Here is a 14,398-nt window from a genome sequence, read left to right on the forward strand (position 1 = left end):
GTGTCGGAAGAGATTTTGTAACTATTACATATATAATTTTAAAGAAACTTAATCAGAAAATTGCATGTTATATGTAAACAGAAATATAGTATATCTTTTATTCTTATCTGATTTTTATATGGAATTATTTCTTTTTTTGTTGCAACTTAGTGAATGATAAATAGGTACATCATATCATAGGATTATTATTTTTTTATTTTGCCGAATTTATATACATATATTACTTTATTTACATTTTATATACATATTTCTTTCCTTACTTCATTTTTCTTTATAGATTAGCTGGTACATCTAGAGCCAAGACTTAATAATATTTAACAATATTTTTCTTTCTTCTTTCTTTTAATACTTTTTACTTTTATTATTACTATTATTTGTGGAAAATTACGAAAACATTAATAAATAAATTATAGACAACCGTGAAAATATGAAAAATTGTTATAATAAAAGAGCGCGAAAATTTTAAGTCAAATTTTTTACACAGTAATTGCTCAGTTATAATTAAAAAATACAATATATTCAATACAATATGGTCAAAGAATATTTTGTTTTATCTTCTCGTATTACCTTCTTCTTAAAGATAGAAATACCTGATCGTCATTAACATGCAAATATTTTATTCATTTTGATTTGATTTTATTTATTTTCTCCAATCATTAAAAAATTATAACATAAATAAGAAATTCAATTTTTAACATAAAATTGTATATTTTTGGCACTCGGCATTTTGGAGTTTATTATATATTACACTAAATTTCATTATTAAAACTTATTTTTTTTACAAAAAATTGAAAATTATGTACAAATGTTATAAAGATATTAATAATAAAGCACTAATTATTATAAACATTAAAATTTAAAACAATAAAATGATATAATATTAATATTAAATATTAATATTAGTATATACTTCATAAATGTACTACGCAAATAATAATAAGTCAAATATTATTGTTCATATTCTATTGTTCATATGTTTATATACATAGTATATATTAAATTTTATAACTTATATTTTTTAATATATTAATATTTAACATATATAAATCGTTATAGATATAACCAATGTACAAAAATTATATAAGAAATATAACATCAATATATATATATATATAAATTTTTTTAAATACTTATGCTATATTATATTGGAGATTAAATTAAAAAATGTGTACTATAGTATTGCAGTTATAATATACATGTTGTAATTACACTTACACCAATTCAATTAGACGAATTGAGTTTCTCATTTAAATTCTTACTCGAGTAAATTGTTAGAAAATTGCACCTGGTGTCGCAATTGTCTAGAACGTGTATTTATCTTGGCAAGTAATTTTTGGTAATATTGATCATAACGAGGAGAGTATTTTATATTATCTATTAGAAATTGAAGTACCTGAAATAAATATTATTTTATTTTTAATTTTTTTATTAAATAGAAATTTTGTAAAAAAATGTATAAAAGAAAAGTATAAAATTTACCTTCTCAAATAAATCTTTATGAGTATACACATTATTTATAAGCACGTTTAATGCCTTTATCATATGGACTGGACTAAAAAAATAGTATATGTATAGATATATTATAATATAAACGTATACATAATAAGCCCTCCTGATTATAAACAACATATATTTATAATATGGAAATTGTTACCTCTTTTTGTAATATTTTTTATAAGACGTTAGTATTGCTGGAAGTACTTGAGAGTTTTTAGTATGTCTCGCAAGAGTAGAAAGAAACATATTATTAATTAAAGAATTAATTTTCTTCTTATTTTTCATATTTTTCTGTGTAAGCATCTTGTAATCATTCTTTTCCAACATTTCATATTTAATGTCCGGTAATACAAACCACAGATATTTTACGACAATATTAGGATTCTCAGAACAACCAAGGCATTTGAATATTTTATAATCAGACTTTTCTTGGAACGTACTAGATGCCATCAAATATACGGTATACCACATACTTTCGTTCGCTGTCTTTAAACCATTACAATATGTCCATTCCTCCCATCCAGTCGAAATTCTATAATTAATAAAAAAATTAATGTCTAGTTTTTAATGACATATAGATATTTAACATATAGCATTTTTATAGTAAAAATATTCAGAAATAGTTTATGTATAAATAAATATAAATATATATAATTATATAAAATGTGTCCACAAATTTTTTGTATAATCTCTGTTTGTACGTATGACAACAATAATAAAAAGAATAGTTATAAAATAATTATAAATAATTTAAAAAATTATCTTTTGTATTTGCATTTTTTAAGAAATTTTTTTTTATTTTTATTTATTTTATTTTTTAATTTTGTATTTTACATTATAATTTTTTTATTTCTTTTATATATTTCCATTTTTAATTGTGCCTATTTTTGTAATTAAATATATTAAGAAAATATGAAAAGTTATGTATGTAATACATATATATATATATATATATATATATATATATATATAAAATATGATTATACATATAAATTTTATATAGATAACTTACACAGAAAATATAGAAATAACTTTTTATTTTTTCAACATTTACTTTATTTTAAAAAATGTAAAAATTTTTGTAGCTATTTTTTATTTTATTCTTTTTATTTCTTTTCCTGTATATGCATACAAAAATTATTAAATTAAGTTAACAAAAAACACATGTGTGTGTGGCATATGTTATATAGAATAATAATATGCATATATTTATATTTAATTTGTATTATTTTCTACATATAAACTATATTGCTGAATAGATATAAGAAAATATTTGCACAGAAATAATTAATATTAAAAAATACTTACTTATTTAATGTACGATTTAATACATACAATTCCAATTTATCTCTGGCCATTTGTATGCACAAATAATTATTGAAAACACATCCCCATTTTGTGAGGTCCAGTTTTAAATATTTATTAAAATCGTCTTCGGCAGGTCTCATTTGATATAAAGCCTCGTAACATTTCTGTCGATATCAGATCATGCCAAGTGTTTGATGTCAAATGTTGTCATGAAAAAGATTACAGATTTGTTGCAGAAGTAATTATTACTAGTGTAATCAACAAATTGATGTCAAAAATCGAGCAGAATTATATTCACAGAATTTGACAACAGGTTGACGACAGAATCGAACATGACTTTAGATCAGATTGTCAGCAGAAACTGAGCAGGATCTGCGCGCACACAATTTGACCTCAAGATTTTTCTCGGTTTCTGACATCAGTGTGCCATCAGATTCTGTGAGCAGGTTCTGCTAATAAATCATTATCCTAATGCACACATAACGAATGCCAATTTGCTAGCAACATGTAAATCTATTGCTAATCTGTTAACATTTTGCGCGCATTTTGCTTACTATAGAAATGTATACATATATGCTCTTTTTATGTGCTGTTTTCTAACATCTTTTTTATTTGATTATTAGATTCTATACAAAGGCAAATGTAATATATGTAAGTGCGAGAAAATACACATTTTTATTTATCAAACTTATTATATATTAATCGTATGACTCGGTGATTACAATAAGCACCGAATTAATAAATTATATTTAAAACAAATATTTATAACACGTATATTTATAACGAATAAATTATGTTTTAACTAATTCTTTTAATTCCTTTTTTAACAAATTAAAAATCGCTTATTGTTATACTTTTAATTTTACTTATTTCGAAATTTGAATATATGTTGAATTATAATTTAAATTAAGTGAAAATTTGTTTTTAAAGTAAAAGTTTATAAGAGAAACAAAAGATAAGTAAAAACAAAATTTACAACACATGATCTCATTTAAACTAAAATTTGTAAGATATTATTGCGATTAAAAGCTGGTAGAAAAATTCAATAATATTTACGTTTGTTAGTATAAAAAAATGTGCCATGTAGATTCATACAAAAACTGTAAAAATAAAAGCTGAATTTGTTTGTAACGATTTAAAAAAATATAAAAAGTTACTGATTTTATTATAGAGACGTCATTATTGTTACCGAACAATTAGCATATCATTAAAACTTTATCACATATAATTAGCACATAATTAAATTTTTCTTTAACTATCTACTATACCAATTTTTTTTAGAATCAAAATTATGATACAAAATTGTATGCATGTTTATTTTGATCTCCAATATATTTCATACGATTTTATCGCTACAATTTGTAAAATACCTGTAGTACTTCAGGCAATCCGTAGCCCTGTGCCTTCCTAAGTGCAAAAGAGTATGACAAGTATTCAAAAGCTTTGATCATAGGGTACCATGCTATGTAATCTTTCTCTCTTCTTGGTAAATAGCTCGCAAGATCCCAGAATATAGAAGAATTCAGTTTTTTCTCCAGCATAAAATAAAATGCGTCATCGATAATTTGTGCTCGGTTGAGAACATGTATATTAGCATAGTTTTCCAACTTTAAATAACGTGCAATTGTTTGCCAATTCTCCGGGTCATAGTTGACGCGATAGTATCCTATTATTCAACAAATGAATTTTATTGGTTATTTTTTTTTAATAAATATAATAAAAAATTGTTCATTATATTTTATTTTCTTTATTTTAATAAAAATGCTAAAATGTATTAAGGGGAGAATCCGGTTTAGGAAGCTGAAAAATACATAATTTTTAGAATTTTTTCTCAACTAAAATAAAACTAATCAATTCTTCAAATTTTAAGCACATTTTATTATACATTTAAATTATCTAAAATAATTTTTTTATTAAAAAATATTGAAGTTTTATTTAAAAAATTAAGCTGTGTGTATTGATAGCGCCCATTTTTCACCGCGTACAACTTAGCGATCGTAATTTTGGTCTAAAACAAGAAAACCAATTTATTTCTTTAATGTCATATTATTACCTTCTATTTAAACTAAAAAAATTAAAAGAAAAGCAAAAATTGGAAAACTTTTACAACTTTAAAAAAAGTTACAACTTTCACGAAAAAAATTGCGACTTTTTTTAAAAAAATAATCTAATTTAACTTTTCTCAAAAATATTTTAGTTCAACTAGAAGGTAACAATATAACATTAAAGAAATGAATTGATTCTTTTGTTTTAAACAAAAATTACGATTGCTAGATTGTACACAGTGAAAAATGAGCACTATCAATATATAGCTTTATTTTTTAAATAAAATTTTTTAAATAAAACTTTATTTAAAACTTGTTTTAAACAAAAATTACGATTGCTAGATTGTACACAGTGAAAAATGAGCACTATCAATATATAGCTTTATTTTTTTAAATAAAACTTTAATATTATATTTTTAATAAAAAAATTATTTTACATAATTTATATGTATAATAAAATGTTCCTAAAATTTGGAATTGATTGATTTTATTTTAGCTGAAAAAGAAATTCCAAAAAGTTATGTATTTTTCAGCTTCCTAAACCAGGTTTCCCCCTTTAAAATAAAAATATGTATACATATGTATATTATAATAAAAAAAATGGAAATATCTTACTAATATGATCAATTATAAAATTATTTTAGATTATCAATTTAAATAAAGAATAAGCTCAAAAGAATGAAGCAACGTACGTCGTGTTTGAAATTGTATAAATTTAATGGTAATATTTGAAGAATATTTTATAAGAATATTATTATATGTAATGTATAAAATATAATTTTAATATTTACAAAAGATATTTTAAAATTCAAATATTTAATAATATAGATGTTTTATATAAAAAAATGTGGATATTAAGAGATGTTAACTCACTCTGTTTTATCGACAAATATTTTTTTATATAATAATAGAAAATATAGATATAAAAATTTAATCTTACTTTTAAAAAAATATGTAAATAATTAGTAAGTATACTAAAATAATAAGTATACTATATATAATAAGTATACTAATAAATATACTTAGAATATTTACCAGTTTGTTGTTTATTGACAATAAACCAATAACCTCTATATCCAATGGGTAACAGAATCTGGGAATCTAAATCCGTTAAATAATCATTAATAGATAGCGGTTTTATGTCAAAATTGATGTTTCTTTCCGTAGTATAGGTGATGGGTATAAAATAGATTGTGTGATCGAAAGATTGTGTTTTGTTCGTCGATATTATCGCACTAACAATAAGTCCATTATAATTTCGTGTCGCATTTAGCACAAAACAATACTGCTGTTCAGTCCAAACATTCATCATTTGTTTTACGTTTATGTTGTGATTCTTAAATTCTGATCTATCTATGAGAATCTGCATAATATTCCACAGATCATCGGGAAGTCTCGAATTGAAGGACTTCAAACTGTATCTAACGTTGTAGAAAAAATATTACAAATATATAATATAATTGATCCAAAATTCTGAAGATACAAAATCATAATTATCGTTTTAATTACAATTGTAGTTTGAAGGTATTATTTTTGGTATTGATTTAATAACAACTGTGAAAAAAATATTCTTTTTAGGTTTACAGAAATAAAAAAATTTATTTAAACTTTGAGTAATTATCGCTATTGAAAAAATATGATATAATAACATTATTTGTCACTGATCATAGTGAAAGTGACAATTCAATGCACACTAAAAATCAAATTTCAAATTTTAATATTTTAATTCAATAGATGTTCGAAAAGAGAAACCAACACGTTTATATAAAAGAAATTATTTTTTGAATAGAACAAGTTTTAATTAACGACTAAGATCACTTTCCTTCTTTTATCCAACTTTATAATCTTAAAGGAACGCTGACTCTTTCTGTTTTATCGTCAAATTTGAAATTGAATTCGATTACATATGAATCTTTCATTGGTCATACAGATTTTTAAAAAATCCCTTTTCTACAATTAAAGTAATAATAAAACGAACTATGAATAATATAATTTAATGTAAAAAAAAAACGTTAAAAAAAGGCCAATACAAAAATGTTATGTTTGAACTTCTTTTTGTTTTTATCAATAATTATAGCGCTCCTCGCATATTAATATTTACTGTTTTAAATGTGGAAAACATTTTTCAATCTGTATAGCCAATAAAAGGATTCATTGTCGAATCCATCCTTGCGTTTTATCGATAAAACAGATCGAATCAGCATTTCTTTAAAACTAATTTAAAATTTAAAGTTATAAATTATAAATTAATTCCAGCTTAATTTGAAGTAAGTTACCTTAAATATAGTCAATCAATAAAACTTCCTTGAAAAATCTATATTCGCGAATTATTCGAAATGGAACAATATTTCAAAAATAAACAAAACGCACAAATAAAATTTATATACAGATTTTCTTAAACCATTTGGTTAAAAAAATGGATCCATTAATTAATGGACAAAACACAACATTGTCCAAAATCTTCATTATGATACAGTATTATACATCTATTACAATGTGTTTGTTACTTACGTGTTTAAAAATATGTAAATACTCTCCCAAAACACATCATGTGGTATTACACTTGCTAACATGCGCCATATAATGGGTCCTATTATAGTAATATAAATTATATAATTATATAGTATATAAATATATGTATAATTAAATATACGTATATGTATATTAAAAAATAGATTAAAAAATATATACATATAATAATTAAAATATATACGTATAGTTAAATATATAACTTTAAAATACAATGTCAAGTAAAAATGAAGATGAGGAGATGACCACTTCTCTTTGATTTTGATATTGATGTCAATATGTTGTTAAGAGATGATGAACAACAACATTTATAATATATAAATATAAACGTAAATATGCAAATAATATTGATTTTACGCCAGATTATGTTCAAAAGTATAAAGTTAAACACATATTTATATTGTCTATTTTATTTGTTAATAACTTTTTAATGAATAATGACAGCTAGGCGGCTAAAACCTTTTAAATATTCAGAATCATCATATGTCAAGTTCAAGATCATCGGAAGTGTCTTCTCTCGTTTTATTTTTTACTAAATTTTTTTCTTTAACAGCTTAATTAAAATAAGAAAAAATAAACGTAAAATTATAATTAATTGATCTGTTCCTAGATATTTATAATTTGAAATTATACTATATAATTATACTATATAATATGTTTATAATTATATTATATTTACAAATATTTATATAATTAGATATATTTTTTTAAATAATCATATTATATAATTCAGAGATATGCATACGTACCTTTAATATGTTGACGAATAGAAAGTAAATTAATTTTAAATATATCATTATATGTCATAACATCTTCTGAATAATTATAAGAAGAAGTGAGTATATCCATATAATGATATTCATACAGATCTTGAATTATAAACAAGTCCATCATTCGAGAGTTTGGAAAAACCTACAAACAAAAAAATAAGCTTCCATTATCAATACTTGCATTACAATACGCACTGATATATATGATAATTATTTGTTATTTCTAAAAAAATTTTTATATTTTTATGTACATATAATATAATATTATGTAATTGTATAATAATTATGAATTTACACGTAATATGTATATAAATATATTTCATAATAATAAATTATAATAAATTTGTAATAATAATATAGCAACCTTATCAATGATATATGCTTCGACGAACTTAATGAAGCCCTCGTGTAACCCTCTGTAATTATACCAAGGCGGATAGAAGAAATCCTCAAACCATTGGTATATTATATCATGAACTATTGAGCGCATTATTGTACCTTTATACGCAGCAGAATATAATTCTTCACTGTAGAGAAGATATGTTTCACTGAAAAGTGTAACAGGATGTATAACAGGATTATGTCCATACTCTATGTTTTAACTTGTGTTAAAACCAGGTTAATTTTCTAGATATGCGTCTAAATTTTTGAAATAAATGTATTTAAAATGAATAAATATATAATGTAAAATGCATATTTTGTATTTTTTATCTAAAATACAACAACGCAGATTTTTAGAAACTAAAAATTAATCGAGATATATAATAATATATGTATATGTAAAACAATCAAAATGTTATTAATGAAGTCATTAAGCAAATGTAATCAATAAACATTTTTTGCAATTCCCTATAACTTTATGCAATGTTTTATTTTTTGTTTATAGCAAAAATATATAAAATTTATAAAAATTTAATGAGTTTATAGAAGAAAGTTTACACAGAAAGCTCATGCAATAAGTTTAAAAAATAAATATTTGATAAAAAATAAAAATTTAAATATACGTAATAATCGTATAAAATAAATAATAAATATAAGAATTTATATGTATATAAATATTTAAAAAATCATATTTATTTTTAAAAATTATTTAAAAAATGCTTATTTTTTATTTCCTATTTTAGATAAGTGTCTAAAAAACAATTTGTTTTTTGCATTTTGCATTTTTAAATAACAAATTTTCAACTATTTGGTATTTTCTATTTTAAATGGATTTAGACATCCATTTTGCACATCTGGTTAAACCTAAATATGTAACATACATATATAATAATACAAGTTAATTTTAAATATTTTCTAGATTTAAGATTATTTATTCTATTAAGCAAAGAGTATTTTAATAATGAATAAATGAATTATATAAACACGTATAATATATATAAATAAATTAGTTACACATTTTAATAATGAAAAATTAAATTTTTTATTAACAATGTATTACGTTATACATATATCTATTTTATTTAACTTTAGGTATCCTTCATCTCTCCTTTTCAAAAATATAATGAGGAAATATTTTATTTTCATCATATTATTTTCTCGATGTGATAAAACTAATCTTTTAAAATGATTAATACAAAAAATATAGATATTATGCTCATAAATAATAATACGTTTAATGAAAAAGATAATCATGTGTTCAACATTAAAATTTAAAGTTGTATATAATAATTCAATTAATGATAAATTAATTTTTTAATTTGTAAATAAATAAATGTAATTATTACATATATGATAAAAATAAATGTAGTTATTCCATAATTTTAATTATTTATATTGTCATTTAAATCACTTATGGAAATTACTTTAGACACCAATGTACATATATTTCTGACTATTAAATTCTTTCTAAATGTTAAAATAATTTATGTACATAAATCTCCGATAAATTATGCATAATTATCTGTTTCATTAAATTTCTCTTTAATTTTTAACTTTTAATCGTATAAAATGCATGTCTTAAATTTTTTAGTTTTAAAAATTGATAATAAAATATATTTTAATAAGTTATAATTATGATTTTTAAATATTAAATGTTTGTATTACTTGTAAAGTAGCAATCCCCAAGGCTGCTTGATATTGCCCTCGAAATTTGGAATAACGACATAATCCACTTTAGGGCCTTTCCTCATAATATTCCAATTGTCATCTAAATACATGGTCACATTTCCGAGAACATGTTGCGCAAATTTCATGTGTGGTACCAAATGCGATCTGCTCCACGTATTGATCTTTATTTTCGAAGAAGAAGCGAGATAAGTATCATATTCGATGGGATTTGAAGGTGTCATATTAGGCGACATCAGAATTAATGCTACATCGTAAATATGTGTCGCAGGATACGAGTGAAAATGCGTTAGCATCACGTCATTAGATATAATTTGATTTTTTATCGGCATATTCGATAAAACTGTGTATCGTCTGTCATGTTCTACTGAGATGTTAAAGGTGACAAATTCAAATGTGTTAAAACATGGAAATAATGGTCGTTTTTTTGCAAACTGGAACAACGTTGCGATAAACCTGAAACATTTTAATGACAAACTTTTAACAATTATTGGTACATACATATACTATATGAGTATATTGTGAGTATCGCATTTTTTTAAGTTTATATCTTTCAAATCAATGATTTTAATGAAAAATGATTCAAATAAAAGTTAAATTGCTTCAAAGAGAACGTAAGATAGTAAGGAAGACTTGACCTTGGATAGTAGTTTGAAGGTCATCTTCAATTTTTTAAATAAAACATTATTTTTGTAACATATTCTTGTAGCTCATCTCAAGAGCTTTTCGAAACACTATAATACAATTTTTTGTTCTGAAGTACTTTTTGACTTATAAGATTCGAAATTAACAATTTTTTAACATAAAATGTAAAATATCTTGTAAAATACTCGATTTTCGGTAATCTTTTAGCTTAATAATATTATGCACGGACTAATAAGACCAATTAATTGATGCAAACAAATAATTGTTTGAAATGAACACCCTGTATATATACCTGTATATAATATCTAAATTTTAATACTTTATTATATACTCACTTTTTATTTTCTTTCTCGTTTGTGTACCATGTTTGCGAAAGTTCTTCCGTGTCAAAGTTTAAAAACTTAACAGATAGAGTATAATATCCGAATTCCAAGCTAATGTTAGGATACACTAATTCGATAAAATTAAGAACGACGTTATTCTTATTGTGGTTATATGAAAGCTTTGGTTTATACACTTTTTTATTGTCGTCCGCTATTAAATGTACTGTTGTTACATTTATACGTTTTGATGTAAGTAAAGTCATGTTTTGTGTTGGACCACGAATATAAACAGTAATATTAGATTCTCCATGAGACACGTAACCAGGCATCAGTGATATCTTCAATTTATAATGAAGAGATGCTATACCAATCAACTTGTGATCATTCAAACAAGAAACCATTGTCATTACGAAGATATATAATAAAATATTCAATGACAATTTTAGAAACATCGTGCTTATAGTCTCGTCTGCAGTCAGAGTATCTGCAAAAACAATTTCCTCGATAAGAGTGCGTGAAACAAAAAACAGAGCAGAGAACAATTTAAAATATATAATGTAAAATAATAACATATTATGTAAAAATATGAAATCCAAAATAATAATATGTATGGTAAATAAATGCAAAACGGGCGATTTTAGTGAAAAAATGAAAATATCTTTACATAAATTCTATTTTTAATTTCTTTATTACAATATATGTTTATAATAACGAAAATTAAATATTGTGTGTATCTAATCATTTAGTTTTCAAAAAATAAATTTCCTCAATATTAACACAATATTATCGACGTCCACTTTTTAATGACTTATATTAGGCAACTCAATTGTTTTTCAATCCATATTTGTAATTCACAATATGATTAAAAACACAATATGATGATTAACTTTTTTTCAATTTCCTACAATTATCTTCTAAAAACCGTTTTTAATACAAATATAAATAAATTTAATTATATGTGTATTAATATTAACGAAATAATAGAGAGAAAAAAAAACATATATTTCATTTTGCTAAACATTATCTGTATAATTAACTAAGTGATGATTGCAACATATTTATTTTTATATAACCAAATTATTAAAACTTGGTATAACTGTATAACTGTTTTTCGATAAAGTCTCTTTCATTCTAATTTTATGGAATGCTTGATTAATTTAATCTGTATTTTAAAACAACAGTCAATTATATTATACATATTTAATTTAGAAACACTGGAATAATATTGGAAATAAAAAGATACAATAAAACTAGTAAATAAAAGTAGATTATAAATATAACTGATAAATGGAATACAAAAACAAAGAAAATGGTAATACATAGGTCCGGAGCTGCGTTAATTTGATACAACTCCTTTTTTATGAAATTAAATATTAAATTGCTTCACATCCTAATTCAAAATTTAAAAAAAAAAGAGATGTTTTTTATAAATTTCGTAACATAAGTAATATAATTATAATATATATCAATTCTTTTTGTTTTTGGGTATCCAATTACTTCCCGAGCGATTGAAACGATTTATAAAATAAGAATCTGACAGATATATCATAAAGCCTTTATAAATATTTAATTCTGAAATACTGAAATATTAAGCATAAAATATGTATAAAATAATGTCTTTTAATAACTGGGCCTCGTTTGTTGGAATTTATCATGCTTGTTATTAATATGTTGTTATAATCAGATTTATATGTCATTTGTAAGTCATGTTCTTATACTCTAAGGAAACCGATAATAAACATGTTGATATTATCCTTATTTGAAATTTTTTCGATGTATATTTAATCAGCGAATTAAAACGTAATGCAAATTTTACTTTCACTCATCATTGTATAAACATTTTTAGATTTTTAGAATTGTAAACTGATATTTAATTTAACATATATGAGAAAATATTGTATCTATATATCTTTTTCGGAAAAAAATATATAAAACAAAATTTAATCTGTCTTTAATTTTTATTTCTTTTTTATTACGTATTGAAATTTTCAAAAATCAAACAATGTTACAATTTACAGGTAAATGGTTTCATGTTATATGAGATATACGAAAAAAAAGATAATAACCGCAATAAAAAAAGGAAAACATTTAACATTTTCTTAAACATTAAATAAAATATTATTATCAAATTGAGAACGCTAATATAGCAAGTTTTTCATTTATATTTATATGATTACATTAATATAATTACAAAATATAAATTTAAATGTGATATATTTTGATTTACTTTGGTCGATCTGTTTCTAGAATATATGTTTTATTACATATTTAATTTAATACATTAAATAATATTTATTATAGAAATCAATTCGCGAAAAAATGAATCAAATAAAACTTAATCTGTCTCTAATTTTTAATATATGGTATAATATAATAAAAAATTGATAATGCTCGTATAATTTACATTTAAATATATTTTATATATCTCAATATACTTATCTGCAATATGCAACTAAAAAATGAAGATAATAATTAAAAAACGTACAGAGACACATTTAAATGTTTGCTTTAACATTAAACAAAATATCTTTTATTGTTATAAATAGAAAACTCTAAGATTGCGAAATCTTTACTTATTTTTATATTATTATATTTCATAGAAATATCTGAATTTTTATATTTGACTTACATTATTTTATCTGTTTGTAGAATCACGAGCCGAATCACCTTAACCGAGAGTGTATCGCTTACTTGTGTTGTTACTTCTTCAAAGGACAGACGCGAACTGACGACGTTTGCGGAATGATAACATGTGAAATACATAAATCTCATGGAAATAGGTTTCCACAATTACACGTAACAATTTGTTTCATACGATCATTAGTAGATTAATAAACGTTAATATATAATTAAAGAGTTTTTGTAAGGAATTTTATATCTAAAACATACAAATAAATATATATGAAGAAATTTTATAAAAAAATTATGTTATATGCAAATTAAAAAAGTATCTTTTATTTTTGTCTGATTTTTATATAGAATTATTTTTTTCGATCGCATGTTATTGGATGATGTATAAAATAGGTACATTATTTCACATTTTTTCCATTTTTCTATTGGATTTTTATTTTAATTGTAACGTAAGCAAAATTTAAATTTCTCTTCTAATGATATATAAGATCTATAATAAAAAATTTAATAAAATAAAAAAAATTGATATTGCTTTTATATGAAAAACAAAATTTAAACCCTTCTAGCTTTTTATATGAGAAAC

General features: G+C 22.3%; 1 protein-coding gene across 1 annotated transcript; it reads right to left on the reverse strand.

Annotated features, from left to right (window-relative positions):
- Nucleotides 1–174: 174 nt before the first annotated feature.
- On the reverse strand, nucleotides 175–13,910 carry LOC114934009 (aminopeptidase N-like). Its single transcript, XM_029306609.2, has 12 exons — nucleotides 13,814–13,910; nucleotides 11,197–11,668; nucleotides 10,196–10,672; nucleotides 8,514–8,697; nucleotides 8,129–8,291; nucleotides 7,362–7,440; nucleotides 5,886–6,271; nucleotides 4,176–4,471; nucleotides 2,806–2,969; nucleotides 1,655–2,029; nucleotides 1,480–1,552; nucleotides 175–1,393 (listed from the first exon to the last, which is right to left on the reverse strand). The coding sequence occupies exons 2-12, from the start codon at nucleotides 11,634–11,636 to the stop codon at nucleotides 1,256–1,258; spliced, it is 2,775 nt and encodes a 924-aa protein (XP_029162442.2). The 5' UTR covers nucleotides 11,637–11,668; nucleotides 13,814–13,910; the 3' UTR covers nucleotides 175–1,255.
- Between the last annotated feature and the right edge of the window lie 488 nt (nucleotides 13,911–14,398).

This window comes from Nylanderia fulva, unplaced genomic scaffold (genome assembly GCF_048542155.1).
Source record: "Nylanderia fulva isolate GAGA-0341 unplaced genomic scaffold, ASM4854215v1 Scaffold68, whole genome shotgun sequence".
In the NCBI taxonomy this organism is placed as follows: Eukaryota; Metazoa; Arthropoda; class Insecta; order Hymenoptera; family Formicidae; genus Nylanderia; species Nylanderia fulva.

What these genes read in the sequence shown, in the direction of transcription:
- LOC114934009 (XM_029306609.2), bottom strand. Translation starts at nt 11,636, where the DNA reads ATGTTTCTAAAATTGTCATTGAATATTTTATTATATATCTTCGTAATG. An exon ending in TGGGGATTGCTACTTTACAA is followed by an intron (nt 8,698 to 10,195) that starts GTAATACAAACA and finishes TACACTTTTCAG; the next exon opens with TGAAACATATCTTCTCTACA. An exon ending in GATTGCCTGAAGTACTACAG is followed by an intron (nt 2,970 to 4,175) that starts GTATTTTACAAA and finishes TGATATCGACAG; the next exon opens with AAATGTTACGAGGCTTTATA.